Source organism: Prionailurus bengalensis, chromosome D1 (genome assembly GCF_016509475.1).
Source record: "Prionailurus bengalensis isolate Pbe53 chromosome D1, Fcat_Pben_1.1_paternal_pri, whole genome shotgun sequence".
Lineage (NCBI taxonomy): Eukaryota > Metazoa > Chordata > Mammalia > Carnivora > Felidae > Prionailurus > Prionailurus bengalensis.
Genome location: NC_057346.1, coordinates 104,433,432 through 104,449,618, shown reverse-complemented (window position 1 = coordinate 104,449,618; position 16,187 = coordinate 104,433,432). Strand labels below are relative to the sequence as shown.

The following is a 16,187-nucleotide window of genomic DNA, read 5'->3' as shown; positions in this document are numbered from 1 at the left end:
ATAGTTACCAGGGGCGCCTGGGTGGCGCAGTCGGTTAAGCGTCCGACTTCAGCCAGGTCACGATCTCGCGGTCTGTGAGTTCGAGCCCCGCGTTGGGCTCTGGGCTGATGGCTCAGAGCCTGGAACCTGTTTCCGATTCTGTGTCTCCCTCTGTCTCTGCCCCTCCCCCGTTCATGCTCTGTCTCTCTCTGTCCCAAAAATAAATAAACGTTGAAAAAAAAATTAAAAAAAAAAAAAGATAGTTACCATATCTGTCACTCCAAAAGTGTTCTTGTTATATGACCCTTTGTTATATGTCCTCTTTGCCCCTCTTTCTTCAGGCAGCCACTGATCTGCTCTCTGTCAGTATATATTAGTTTGTATTTTCTAGAATTTTCTATACATTGAATCCTATAACATAGACTGGGTTTTTTTTCCACTCATAAAATGTATCCATAAGTTTGTGTGTGCCAATATTTTTTTCCATTTAGTTGTATGGATATACCACAGTGTGTTTATCCATTCACTTGATGAACAATTTGGGTTGTTTCTGGTTTTTTGGCTATTACATATTAAAGCTGCTATAAATAATCATGTACAGGTCTTTGTATGGACATATGTTTTCACTTCTCTTGGGTAAGTACCTAGGAGTATAATGTTTGTAACTTTTAAAATTCAATAATAAGAAAACCAATATCCTAAATAAAACACAAAGAGACAAACGGTTTGAAAAGACACTTCAACAGGAGGACATAGGAATAACAAATAAACACATGAAAAGATGCTAGCATCATTTACCACTGGGGAAATGTCAATTAAAATCAGAGTACACACCTATTAGAATGGCCAATATAAAAAAGACAAATATATCAAGAATAGGCAGGGGCACCTGGATGGCTCAGTAGATTAAGCATCCAGGTCTTGATTTTGGCTCAGATCATGATCTCACTGTTCATGGGATCAAGCCCTGCATCAGGCTCTATGCTAATAGCGTGGAGCCTGTTTGGGATTCTCTCTCTCCCTCCCTCTCTCTGCTGCAACCCCCGCTCATGCTCTCTTTCTGTCTCTTAAAATAAAATAAATAAACATAGAAAAAAGAATAGACAAAAAATGGAGAGGTATTGGAACTCTGGTGGGAACGTAAAATGGTGTGACCCTTTGTGAAAACAGCTTGGCAGTTTCTTATAATGTGAAATGTATACTTACCATATAATCTTACTGCTTTTGAATTCCTTTCGTTTTCTTTCACGAATCCTTGAAACGAGGCTTAATTTCTTTCTTTGAAGTTTATCTCCTGTTTCTGACCATAATCAGAAACAAAAGAAAAGTGAGCATCACTTCCCTCTCAATTTTGTGTGTGTGTGCTTTTCAGGTCAAACGAAGATATTTCTTTTCACTTAGCTCATATTCCCACCAAGTTTTATGGCATCTGTGTGAAATTTTGTCCAAAGTCTATTTAATATGGAAAGCTGAAAAGAACTACTAAGCGGTATCACAGCATACAGCGGGTACCTGGGGGGCTTGGGCACCACCCTGCCTGCTCACATCCCAGCTGGGCACTCACTGCTTATGCAAACATGGGCAAATTGATTCACCCCTTTGGCCTCAATCTCTGCATCAGTATTTGGAAACAATAGCATCTCCCTCATATGATTCATGTGAGGATTAAGTGAATTAATCTTGGAAAAGCATCAATACTTAGAGCATTGCCCAATCCATAATCCATAATAAGTGTGATTCTATGTGTGTTATCGCAAAGAAAACCACTAAGTCAGTTACTCTCACAGACACACAGCGTCTTTAAATAGACTGCCAATCTTTTAGAGGGACTGTATATTTCCCAGGACATGTATTCTAAAACAGATTCATCAGAACATACTGTTTTTTGTTTTGTTTTGTTTTGTTTTGTTTTGTTTGTTTTGTTTTGTTTTTAGAGAGAAAGCAAGGAGGGGCAAAGAGGGAGAGAAAGAATTGTAAGCAGGCTCCTTGCTCAGCATGGAACCCAACATGGGGCTCGATCTCACGACCCTGAGATCATGACCTGAGCTGAAATCAAGAGTCAAATGCTCAACCGACTGAGCCACCCAGGGGCCCCAGAACACACTGTTTTCATGAAACTAGGAGATGTTTTTCTTTAATGGCAGTAAGAATGGCCAGCGGGTGGTGACAGTGTATGATAGTAAGAAGAGGGCTTGCTTGATCTGGCTTCTTGTCTGATATCATTTTAACAAACCAGAGAAGTCCAGTACATGGTCTCTGCAGTGAGAGCCTCCTGGGATCAAGTCCTGGCTTGGTGATTTGGGCAAGTGAGAGACTTGACTTCTGCATCCATAGAATGGGGCTTATAATACCCATCTCACAGGGTGACTATGACAATTAGATGAACTAACACATGTGAAGGTGTCAGCATACAGGCTGGTTATCTGTTATGATTAGTACTATGTTGATACTGGAGGATCATTAGTAAATGGAGTGTGTTGAACTGAATGATGGCTCAACTATCAATCCTGACTAGTTAAAGAGAGAGACAAAATGCTCATCAGAAAATATCAACTCAATAGTTATTGAGGAAATCCAACCTACTATGAAAGTCTTCCACAGGGCCCCCCATGTAAATAATAGATTATCTATATAAAAGGGTAGAAAGTACCTCAAACCCTGAGTCAGGCTTGTTAGAAAGGAATACATCCCATGTTCACAAACTACCTTCAGTAATTCAGACAACATCCTCCAGATTCTCCATCTTTTCATATCTATATCTATATCTATATCTATATCTATATCTATCATCTATATCTATTGATATCGATATCGATATAGATAAGGATGTAGATGTAGATATAGTGTATATATAGTGTATATCTATATATAGTGTATATCTATATATAATATATATTTATATCTATCTATCTATTATCTATCTATCTATCTACACTTTTTGTTTGAGAGAGAGAATCCCAAGCAAGCTCCATGCTTAGCACAGAGTCTAACACGAGACTTGATCTCATGACTGTGAGATCATGACCTGAACTGAAATCAAGAGTCAGACACTTAACGGACTGAGCCACCCAGGCACCCCTTATTTTTCACTCTTATACATAGACATTCAGACACTACAGACACACACACTCATGTAGAGTTATACTTCTTACCTAAAATCTCCAACCTTCTCTCAAGGGTTCCATCTTAAAATATGTTCACATGAACCTCAGGAAGCATTCAGCTTCAGGAAATTGTGCTAATAGCCCTCTGAAGGCCAGTGATTTCAGTGGCTACTTTTCTATCTTTATGTGCAAAAGGACAGACTCAGGAAATAGTATTTTCTTGTCTTTCCCATGTTAATTCATAGTGCCCCGTTATATTTACCAATTCCTTAATCCCAAAACTGGTGTAAGAATTATCAGAGGGAATATAGTTGGATGTGGCTGTGGAAAAATTCTGCTGATCATGAGATTGTTTCTGTGGGAGTAATTAAGACATAATTAGGTACATACACTTAGGAACACACATTTTTGTTAGGGCCTAAAATTCTGTAGCAGTGAGAAAGATTCTATCCTTGGCCAAACTCTACTCAGGCTCCCCTGAACTTTTTTTTTTTTTTTTAAGTTTATTTGTTTATTTGAGAAAGAGAGAGTGAGCAGAGAAGGGGCACAGAGACAGGGAGAGAGAATCCCAAGGATCCCCTGTGCTGTGTGACCCCACAAACCATGAGGCACAGGGCTCGAACCCATAATCTATGAGATCATGACCTGAGCTGAAATCAAAAGTCAGATGCTTAACTGCCTGAGCCACCCAGGCACTGCTTCCCTGAACTTTTTAACCAGGGCTCAACTTTTGGATCTCTGTCTCTGTCTCTGCATTGTCCAAGTTTAGCTATAATCCTGCTGATCCAGGTTAGCCAGAATCCCGCACCCTCCATAGCTGATCACCCTCATTATTTGACCAGGCTCCTCATCTTCCACCACCCCCAGCTGATATCTGATCAACTTGGTAAAGAAACCCATTAGGTTGGTGTAGCCAGAACCCCCCTTTTGCCCTGGTGTTTCCTCTTATCAATTTTCCTGTTGGGAAATAAACATCTATTCTTTGGGATTCTGAACAACTTCCTCAGGCAGTGACACCCATGCAGGGGGAGTCCTGACGTGTGACATACAGGTATTAGAAGGACCGTTGGACCCACTGGGGTTATCAGGCAGGAGTGAAGGAGTTCTCAGTGGGCTGATAACCATGCTGGGTGACAGAATTCTCACAGGATACACATGCAGCCAGGAAATCCCCACTGGATCCACCAGCAAATTCTTGCTTGACCTTCAGAGTTTTTCCAACTTCTCACCAACTCCACCCTAATTACCATAAGTCATGTCTTCATTATTTCTATTGCAGTAACTTCTTCATTAGTCTTCCTGCTTTTGTCCTTACCCCTCTTCAATCTATTCATCATAGGAGCCCCTGCAGTTCTGTTAAAACACCATTATTCTGCTCTTTGACACCTTGGACCTCACCTAATGTGAAAGTCAAAATCCTTACAATAATCTAAAAGGTCCTAATGCTGGGTCCTGTGGCCCCATGATTTCTCTGACCTCAACTACTACCTCTCCAGTTCTTGCATGCTCTCATCTAGTTACAAAGGCCTCCATGCTATTTCTTGAATGGTCTGGGAAATTCCCTACCTCAGGGCCTTTGAACATCTGATTTGTTGACTGATATTTGTATGATGATGTAAACATTTGAGATCTAAGATGTAAAAACAACCCAGAAGACCTTCCAGCAGCTATTCATAGCATAATAAATAAACAAATAAATATGTGTTGGTATGTTAAATAACGTTTTCCACTTCATTCCAACGTTTTTGATGTATTTGCATGGTCTGAAGCAGTTTCATAGGTTTCTGTCAACTTTAGGGAGTCATGTTATCGGAGAGTAAAACCGAATTAGTTGTTTTCTTAACCAGATCCTCCAATGATTTGAGGAGCAAAGAAATGATTGAGAAACAATGTGAAATCATTGAATTTGTTTTGATTTGACAATGGTTATGTAGGTTTACTATAGCCCATTTGTTGTGCCAGATGCTGGGGATCCATTAATGAATAAAGCATAATCCTAGTGGGGGGAGATAGGAAGAAAGAGAACAGGGAATTGGAAACAGGATGCCGAGTTCTGTGTTAGAGCCAAGCACTGGGTGCTGAGGGAATGCAGTGGTGGGGTGGCCAACGGGTCTGGGGTTCAGAGGAAGGTCAGGGTAAGAACCTTGCATGAGGTCAAAGAACTCATAATTTGGTGAGGTCTGCATACTTACTCAAGCTGTGCTAACTTCAAGGCACCTGCTCTCAACCACTGGACTGTGGGCTTTAGGTGGAACAATCTTCAGGTAATAGTTAACTTATTAATATTAATGAGTCAGACGATGAACTTAATTCAGACCTGTTTACTTCATAAAGATGTGATTACCTCACGAAAGATCTTGTAGAACCCCAATGCCCAAAATGTATTATGTCTCTAGTATGTGTCTCAGCTCCCTTCCTGATAACAAGGCAGGAATGTAGTGGGAATGTCTGAGTATATATGTAGGTAGGCACTTTTTTTTTAATTGAAAAATTTATTTAGACAATTGTAGATTCACATGCAGTTTTAGGAAATAACAGGGATCCCACCTTAATGCAGTCTCCCCCTATGATCATTTACATATGTCAAAACATTGAGTTGTACATCTTAAGTATACACCATTTTTTTATTTTATTATTATTTTTTTTTAATTTTTTTTTTCAACGTTTATTTATTTTTGGGACAGAGAGAGACAGAGCATGAACGGGGGAGGGGCAGAGAGAGAGGGAGACACAGAATCGGAAACAGGCTTCAGGCTCCGAGCCATCAGCCCAGAGCCCGACGCGGGGCTCAAACTCACGGACCGCGAGATCATGACCTGGCTGAAGTCGGACGCCCAACCGACTGCGCCACCCAGGCGCCCCAAGTATACACCATTTTTATTAATTTTGTTGATCTAAAAAAAAAGGAGGGAGACACAAAGGAGGGAGAAAGGGAGACACAGAATGGGAAGCAGGCTCCAGGCTCTGAGCTGTCAGCAGAGAGCTTGATGCGGGGCTCAAACTCACGAACTGTGAGATCACGACCTGAGCCGAAGTCGGACTCTTAACCCACTGAGGCACTCAGGCGCCTGAGACCATAGTTTTTAAACATAAAACCAGACTGGGGCCCAGAAGGAGGACCTTCCTGAGAGAATTCGGGAGATTCAAATGCCATTAGTCAAAACCAGAGACTTGGTTAATGGAAGAGTAGTCACAAGGGGCAGTGCCTTCCTAAAAGCAAACAAATGAACAAACAGATCCCAGATACAGTTGTGGAGGTCAACCAGAAGGAGGGAACCCGGTCTGGTGGAACTGAAATAGAAACGATGACTCAGGGGAGCAGAGAGTGCAAGGGGCTCCAGTGTGTACCTCACACGCTTCCGGGGGCCATTATTTCCTTACCAGTTCATCCCCTTCAGGTTCCTTTGTGGTCACCAAGTAATGTTGACCTTAAAAAACAAAAGAGCCAGTTATTTTACCAGAAAAATGAGTTTATTTGGGAATGGTCCAGGAACTGCTATTCAGAACAAGCAAACTACAGCAGACCATAGGCAAATGGCAAGAACAGGGGAGAGAAACTTGCTTTTATAGGTGAAAAGAGGAAGCTGGGAGGGGCTGTTTTTGCTGAGTTCTCACTGGCTGGGCTGTTGCTGGGCAAGGAGAAATTCTTCCCTCTTCCTGCTGGGGAAGGCCAGCATGCCTCCTACAGCCAGTGATAGTGTGAGAGCTCCCCCTTCAGAACTCCCCAACTCCATTTTCAATGAGGTTTATTTACTTTATTTATTTTCACATAATTGTATCTCAATAAAATAGAAAATTCCAAATTGATAAAACTGAGTATATTTTGATTCTGTTTTTCTTATTTCTTCCAAGGTTGTATTGCAAAAACAACATGTACCTCTCTGGCTAACAATTTGATTTCTTTTGTAACATGAAACCCAGATTTTGTCATTATTATTGCATGCTGAGCAGAATCTTTGAAAGTCCTCTGGGTCTTAGAAGAAATCTAAAAGTTAATCAGAAATCCTTGAATAAATAGCAGTTTATTTCATGGACAAATGTTTTCAAGGGTGCTGAGAAGGAGTGAGCTACCTGTCTATTCCCTGTCAGAAGGCATGAGTCTTCTCTTCAGTCTCCTCATGGCTGACTTCATCTCCTGGTTCCTCAGCGTGTAGATCAAGGGGTTCAGCAGCGGGGAGATGACAGTGAAGGTGACAGAGATGGCTTTATCTGTGGGGAGGGCAGTGAAGGGCCGGGCATAGACGTAGATGCAGGGCACAAAGTGCAGGGTCACCACAGTGATGTGGGAGGTGCAGGTGGAGATGGCTTTCCTCTTCCCCTCCCCTGCCTGAGACCTTACTACTAATAATATGACCATATATGACACCAAGAGGAAGAAGAACCACAGTGTGGTGAGCAGTCCATTATTGGAAATCATCAGCAACTCAAGCATAAAAATGTCTGTACAGGAGAGCTTGAGAACCTGGGGGACATCACAGTAGAAAGTGTCAAGAACATTGGGTCCACAGAACGGGAGTGGAACCAACAGGGAAATCTGCACAATGGAGTGGACAAAGCCCCCCACCCAGGAGGCCACTATGAATCCAATGCAACGACCTCTACTCATGATGGTCACGTAGTGCAGAGGCTTGGAGATGGCCACATATCGATCCAATGCCATCACTGATAATGAAAATACATCCACCCCTCCGACAAGGTGGAAGAAAAACATCTGGGTGAAGCAGCCATTGAAGGAGATGGTCTTTCTCTGTGACAGCAGGTCCACCAGAACCTTGGGAGCGGTGATGGAGGAAAAGCAGATGTCGGCAATAGATAAATTACGGAGCAGGAAGTACATGGGGGTGTGAAGGCGAGATTCACAGGACACAGTGACCATGATGAGGAGGTTTCCCAGCAGAGTTGTCACGTACACGAGAAGCAGGAAAAGAAATAAGACCAAGCTCAGCTCTTGATTCTGGGTTAGACCAAGGAAAGTAAATTCTTTCACCCTGGTGCAGTTTCTCAGCTCCATGAAGTCATTTTCTTTTTCCCTTTTGTTCCAAGCTACTTCCTATGAAAGTACTTGGCTGTTTATTTTATTTTCTTCTTAAGCACTAAGACCGCAATTCAGAATCTTGCCCATGTGGATGTAGTGCTTGTGATTTGTTGAGCCGTCCAAATTTTTAAGATTGCAATCACTTTGGTGATCAAATCAAATGATCACATGCAAAGTCATTCAATAATTCTTTTCCTATAAAACTAATTTTGGAATGAATAAGCATTTATGTTAGCAGGGACATTTACATAGCATATTTTATTTATTTTGGTTTTTTAAATTTTATTTTTTTATTCTACGCAAATTGATAGAATGTCAGGACCTGTCTGAAGCATATGAGGTTAGACATGTTTCCAGCCATTGCAGGCTTACAGTCTACAAGTTTAATGTTCATATTGGCAAATATTCTGTTGACTTCAAAAGGGTCTTGTCTTTCTAGACAGGAATGTGTTTCTGTTCCTTATTTCAATGTTGCTGAGTCACTTTCCCTGCTCTTGGCTGCTTTATGTTGAATTTCTTAAATCTGCAACCTATTATTCCATGTAGATAACTTGCTATTGTGATTATTACTTTATACTAATCAGATTATTTGCTTAATAATTATTTAAAAATATTAAAAAATTGTTACTGGAAAACAGATTAAGACAAGGTATAAATCCAAATCTCAAAGAATAACATTTTTTTATTGTGATAAAAACACTGAAACATAAATCTACCCTCTTAACAAATTCTTAGGTGCACAGTATTATACAGCAATTTTCTAGAACTTTTTCATCTTCTATAACTTAACTGGTCCTTGCCAGAGTTTGAGGGAGAGAATAAGGATAATAACCTGATTTTGAGGAGTGGTCTATTCTGTATCCATCACACTTTTTTCTGCCTCTTTTTTTTGAATCACAGCTAAAAGAGGGAGAGGTCACACAGCGAGAAGAGACATTAGTATTATTAGAATTATGCCTGCTTTTTAATACACTGTTATTGATAATTCTTAGGAGTTTTTGTAATTATTATTTGTTCTACCTTATACTTAGTAAGGGAATATTTATTGCAATCTTCGTATAAGATTAAGTTGGACCACTTTGTCCAAGTGTTGACAGCCTAACAAAAGTGGGTGATTAGCATACATTGATGAACATGATGCATGATAAAATGTGAAATGGGTCGTGAGAAAAGTGAAGGTAGATTTGGTGGGAGAGGAGGGATGGTAGAGATATCCTGATTTCCAGGAGCATCAGCAGCTCCTACTTCATGAATGCTTACTATGTGTGAAGAGTTATAAAAAGTTAATCCATTCAGTGTTTCCCACCATCCTTTAGTAAGTATTAATGCTATTCTTGTTTTTCATATGGAATGTATTATGAATCTACATTTGGCTGGAAGGAAGGAAGAGACGGAAATAGGAAGGAAGAGATGGAAATAGGATGGAAGAAATAGTATTTTTCCCCCTTCGATCTTTTTTTTTTTTTAAAGTTTGTTTTGGGAGAGAGAGAGAGAGAGAGGTTGAAAGAGAGAGAGAGAGAATGAGCAGGGGAGAGGCAGAGAGAAGGAAAAAGAGAGAATCCCAAGCAGGCTCCACAATATCAGCATGGAGTCCAACTCGGGGCTTGAAATCACGAGCTGTGAGATCATGACCTTAGCCGAAATCAATAATGTTTAACCGGCTGAGCCACACAGGTGCCCCTCCCCCCTTCAATCTTATTGAGAGGGTCTAATTTTAGATAATAAAAGTGTCTGTCCAAAGATAGGAATTTGGCAAAACGGGGCTCTGGAAACTCTATTTACATCAAATTTAATCTGAGGTGGCTTTACTGATAAGCAACTCAAAGGGTAGCAACAAATGCATGATGTCTTCCCTTACACTGAATGGGCCATGGTTCTGGAATCCCTTTTAACACAGCATCCCTCTTCCCCATAGTGAATACCTACCTTTATTGTTTCTATCTTGCGAAGATCATCTCGGCTCTGAAGTGTTTAATATACCTGGAAAAATATCAAAGTCAGACTATTTATACATAATCAGAACAACAACATGTCAATTTCACTATGCATAATCTTAACCTTAGCTGAAAGTTTAACATCTTTCCTGGATTCCGTTGATCCTGAAATTCCAACTAAAAATTGTATGCTTTGGGGAACAATGCAGAATAGTACACTTGGAGACAATAATTCTTAAAAATTTTGTTTCTGAAGGTAAAGCCTTTTGGGAAACTAAATTGTAGTATCTTTACTTTCCTTTCAAGAGAAAATGGGCAGATTCAAAGCATCGCACATTCAAGAACTTCTACTGTATCTCTATCTTATGTACAAATCCCTCAGCCTCAGGCCTAATATAAGAATTGCAAAAGGAATATTATTGGGCAGGGAAGAAGTCAAGTGCCTGATTGTGCTGGTGGAGATGAAGTTTCAATGGGATTATTAAAAAGTCACCATGATAGGCACATGCGTAGACACACGCAGATGGACACATTTTGATTAGTGTCCAAATTATTTAGAGGCAGTAGTGGAAATCTATTCTCTTATCCACAGCTCAATCAGAACATTGTTAAAACATGCCAAATATGGTGTCCAAGAGACCACAAGGGTCCAATTTTCATGGCTTGCAAGACTCAGAGGACACTATATACAACTGAGTTTCAATTAGGTTGCCAGAAAACGACAAGAGAACTGGACTTAAACTCCTTTGCTTCTAGTTCAATTTCTAATTATACACAGGATGATTATAGTCTCATGATGTTGTAAGTCTCCACATGTAGAGAAACATGATTTAGGTGGTGTTTGGGGAATGCACATTTCCCTGTTTTCCTATATTCTGCACATCTCTCAATTTGGATATAGCTAGATAAGTATGTTAGTAAAGCTCTCTAAACAATAGCTATTTAAGATTAACTCAATTTATTGAATGGCTTGACTTTGTATAGAACGCACTTCCACTGTTTCTAGAATGGTAATGGGTTTGGATTTACCTGTTTTTCCATTTTGTTTGTATTTAAGTATATTAAACTAATCTACAAAGATAAAAACTGCATGAGACAGGTTGTATATTTGAGATAGGTAATCCCTCCACTGGCTTTATTGAGATATAATGACATATATCAGTGCGTGTTTAAGGCATATGATGTGTTGACTTGATACATTTATGTATTGCAAAGTGATTATTACTGTGGGGTTAGCTAACACCTCCATCACCTTACATAATTACTAATTCCTTTTAGTGGTGAGCTCACTTAAAATCTACTCTCTTAGCAACTTTCAAGTATATAATACAGTATTGTTAACCATAATCACCATGCTTTACATTAGGTTCCCCTCAAATTTTTCATCTTATAAATGAAAGTTTGTACCCTTTAACTAACATCTCCCCAGTTCTCCCACCCCTCAGTACCCGGAGAGCACCATTTTATGTTCTGTTTCTATGAGTTCAGATTCCACATATAAATGATATCATACAGTGTTTCTTTCTCTGGCTTATTTCACTTAGCATAATGACCTCAAGATCCATCCATATTGTTACAAATGACAAGATTTCCTTCTTTTCTATGGCTGAAAATATTCCACTGTGTGTGTGTGTACATATATACATATGTATATACATATGTATAATATACATACATAAATATACATATATTTATCCATTTATGGACACTTAGAGTGTTTTCCTGTATTGGATATTGTAAATAATGCTGCAATAAACATGGGTGTGCTCGTACGTATTTGAGATCTTAGTTTTATTTCCTTTGGATATGTGCCCAGAGATGTGATTGCTGGATCATATGGTAGTTCTATTTTTAATTTTTGAGGAATGTCTATACTGGTTTCCACAGAGGCTGATCCAATTTATATTTCTGCTAACAGTGGAAACAAAGGTTTCATTTTCTCCACGTCCTTGCCAACACTTACCTCTTGTCTTTTTGATGATAGCGATCCAAACAGGTGTTAACTGATATCTCATTGTGGTTTTGATTTGCACTTTTCTGGTGCTTAGTAATGTTGAACATGTTTCATGGACTTGTTGGCCGTCTGTGTGTCCTGTTTGAAGAAATATCTTCCATTCCTTTGCCATCTTTTTTTTTTCTTGAGACAGAGAGAGGGCTCGAGTGAGCAAGGGGCAGAGAGAGAGAGAGAGAGAGGGATGAGAGAGAGAGAGAGAGAGAGAGAGAAAGAGAGAGAGAGAGAGAAGTAGGGCTCACCCAATGTGGGGCTCAAACTCATACACCATGAAATCATGAACTGAGCAGAAGTCAGATGCTTAACTGACTGAGCCACCCAGGCACCCTGCCATTTTTTTAAAAAGTTTATTTATTTATTTTGAGAGAGAGAGAGAGAGAGAGAGAGAGAGAGTGAGCAAGCAGGAGAGGGGCAGAAAAAGAGGGAGAGAGAATCCCAAGCAGACTCCATGCCTCCATGCTGTCAGCATGGAGACGATATGGGGCTCAAATTCATGGACTGTGAGATCATGACCTGAGAAGATACAAGAGCCCGGTGCTTAGCTGACTGAGCCACTCAGGTGCCCCTCCTCTGCCACTTTTAAATCAGATTGTGTGTGTGTGTGTGTGTGTGTGTGTGTTTTGGGTTTTGAGTTGTATGAATTACTTATATATTTTAGATATTAACCCTATATGATTTGCAAATACTTTTTTTTTTGATTTTTGACCGATATTCTTTAAAATTTTTTTCAACATTTATTTATTTTTGAGACAGAGAGAGAGACAGAGCATGAACGGGGGAGGGGCAGAGAGAGAGGGAGACACAGAACCGGAAGCAGGCTCCAGGCTCTGAGCCATCAGCCCAGAGCCCGACGTGGGGCTCGAACTCACAGACCGCAAGATCGTGACCTGAGCTGAAGTCGGACGCCCAACCCACTGAGCCACCCAGGCGCCCCTGACCGATATTCTTTATTGAATTAAGGAAATTTTCTTTCCTTTTTAGCGCCAAATTTTATTTTATTTTATTTTTGATTATGAATGTCTTTTTTAAGAGCTATTTTATTTTTAAATTATTTTTAAAACATTTTTACATGTATTTATTTATTTATTTATTTATTTATGTTTTCACTCTCATGTGGATTCAGAGAAACTTAACAGAAGACCATAGGGGAGGGGAAGGAAAAAAAAAAAAGTTAGAGAGGGAGAGAGCCAAACCATAAGAGACTCTTAAAAACTGGGGCGCCTGGGTGGCGCAGTCGGTTAAGCGTCTGACTTCAGCTAGGTCATGATCTCCCGGTCCGTGAGTTCGAGCCCTGCGTCAGGCTCTGGGCTGATGGCTTGGAGCCTGGAGCCTGTTTCTGATTCTGTGTCTCCCTCTCTCTCTGCCCCTCCCCCATTCATGCTCTGTCTCTCTCTGTCCCAAAAATAAATAAACGTTGAAAAAAAAAATTAAAAAAAAAAAAACTGAGGATAAACTGAGGGTTGATGGGGGGTGGGAGGGAATGAAGGGTAGGTGATGGGTATTGAGGAGGGCACCTGTTGGGAAGAGCACTGAGTGTTGTATGGAAACCAATTTGACAACAATTTAATATTAAAAACTTTTTTATTTTTATTTATTTTTAAATTATTATTATTATTTTTTAATTTTTAGTTTATTTTTTAATTTACATACAAGTTTCTGCTGCTTCATTATTGGTATACAGAAATGCAACTAATTTCTGTACATTGATTTTTATATCCTGCAACTTAGCTGAATTCCCATATCAGTTCTAGCAGTTTTCTGGTGGTCTTTCGGGTTGTCCATGTAGAGTATCATCTCATCTGTGAAGAGTGAAAGTTTGATTTCTTTGCCAATTTGTATGCCTTTTATTTCTTTTTGTTGTCTGATTGCTGAAGCTAAGACTTTCAATACTATGTCGAATAACGGTGGCAAAAGTCGACATCCCAGTCTTGTTCCTGACCTCAGGAGGAAAGCTCTCAGTTTTTCCCCATTGAGGATGATATTAGTGTTGGGTCTTTCATATATGGCTTTTATGATCTTGAGTTATCCTCCTTCTATCCCTACTTTCTTGAGGGTTTTTATCAAGAAAGGATGCTGTATTTTGTCAAATGCTTTCTCTGCATCTATTGAGAGGATCATGTGGTTCTTGTTCCTTCTTTTATTGATGTAATGAATCACATTGATTGCTTTGTGGATATTGAACCAGTCCTGCATCCCAGGTACATATCCCACTTGGTTGTGGTGAGTAATTTTTTTAAAATGTATTGTTGGATCCGATTGGCTAATATCTTGTTGAGGATTTTTGCATCTATGTTCATCAGGGAAATTGGTCTATAGTTCTCCTTTTTAGTGGGGTCTCTGGTTTTACAATCAAGGTAATGCTGGCTTCATAGAAAGAGTGTGGAAATTTTCCTTCCATTTCTATTTTTTGGAACAGCTCCAAGAGAATAGGTGTTAACTCTTCCTTAAATGTTTGGTGGAAGTCCCCCTGGAAAGCCATCTGGCCCTGGTCTCTTGTTTTTTGGCAGATTTTTTATTACTAATTTGATTTCCTTACTGGTCATGGGTCTGTTCAAATTTTCTATTTCTTCCTGTTTCAGTTTTGGTAGTGTATATGTTTCTAGGAATTTGCCCATTTCTTCCAGATTGCCCATTTTATTGGCGTATAATTGCTCATAATATTCTCTTATTATTGTTTTCTTATTTCTGTTGTGTTGGTTGTGATCTCTCCTCTTTCATTCTTGATTTTACTTATTTGGGTCTTTTCCTTTCTATTCTTGATCAAACTGGCTAGTGGTTTATCAATTTTGTTAATTCTTTCAAAGAACCAGCTCTGATTTCATTGATCTGTTCTACTGTCTTTTGTTTTCTATAGCATTGATTTCTGCTCTAATCTTTTATTATTTCCTGTGTTCTGCTGGTTTTGGGTTTTATTTGCTGTTCTTTTTCCAGCTCCTTAAGGGGTAAGGTTAGGTTGTGTATCTGAGATCTTTCTTCCTTCTTTTGGAAGGCCTGGATTGCTATATCTTTCCTCTTATGACTGCTTTTGCTGCATCTCAGAGGTTTGGGGCTGTGATGTTATCATTTGCATTCGCTTCCATGTACTTTTTAATTACCTTTCTAATTTCTTGGTTACCCATTCATTTTTTAGTAGGATATTCTTTAGTTTCCAAGTATTTGTTATGTTTCTAAATTTTTTCTTGTGGTTGATTTTGAGTTTCATAGCATTGTGGTCTGAAAATATGCACAGTATGATCTCAATTTTTTTGTACCTGTTGAGGGCTGATTTGTGTCCCAGAACATGGTCTATTCTGGAGAATGTTCCATGTGCACTGGAAAAGAATGTATATTCCACTGCTTTAGGATAAAATGTTCTGAATATATCTGTTAAGTCCATCTGGTCCAGTGGACCAGTCCATTCAAAGCCATTGTTTCCTTGTTGATTTTCTGTTTAGATGATCTGTCCATTGTTGTAAGTTGGGTGTTGAAGTCCCTACTGTTATGGTATTATTGTCAATGAGTTTCTTTATGTTTGTGATTAATTGATTTATGTATTTGGATGCTCTCACTTTTGAAACATAAATGTTTACAATTGTTAAGTCTTCTTGGTGGATAGACCCCTTAATTATGATATAATGCCCTTCTTCATCTCTTGTTACAGTCTTTATTTTAAAGTCTAGATTGTCTGATATAAGTATGGTACTCCAGCTTTCTTTTGTTGACCATTAGCATGATAGATTGTTCTCCCTCCCCTTACTTTCAGTCTGAAGGTGTCTTTAGGTCTGAAGTGGGTCTCTTGTAAACAGCATATAGATGGATCTTGTTTTCTTATCCATTCTGTTACCCTATATGTTTTTATTAGAGTGTTTAGTCCATTGACGTTTAGAGTGAATACTGAAAGATATAATTTATTGCCATTATGTTTCTTGTAGAGTTGGAGTTTCTGGTGGTGTTCTCTTGTCCTTTCTAATATTTGTTGTTTTTGGTCTTTTTTTTTCCTTCATCTTTTCTCCCCTCAGAGAGTCCCCCTTAAAATTTCTTGCAGGGCTGGTTTAGTGGTCCTGAACTCCTTTAATTTTTGTTTGTATGGGAAACTTTTAATCTCTCCTTCCATTTTGAATAATAGCCTTGCTGGATAAAGAATT

General features: G+C 39.3%; 1 protein-coding gene across 1 annotated transcript; it reads right to left on the bottom strand.

Moving 5' to 3' along the window:
• Positions 1 to 7,158: 7,158 nt before the first annotated feature.
• On the bottom strand, positions 7,159 to 8,094 carry LOC122482838 (olfactory receptor 4D10). The gene has a single exon (XM_043579131.1). The coding sequence runs from the start codon at positions 8,092 to 8,094 to the stop codon at positions 7,159 to 7,161; it is 936 nt and encodes a 311-aa protein (XP_043435066.1).
• Positions 8,095 to 16,187: the final 8,093 nt, after the last annotated feature.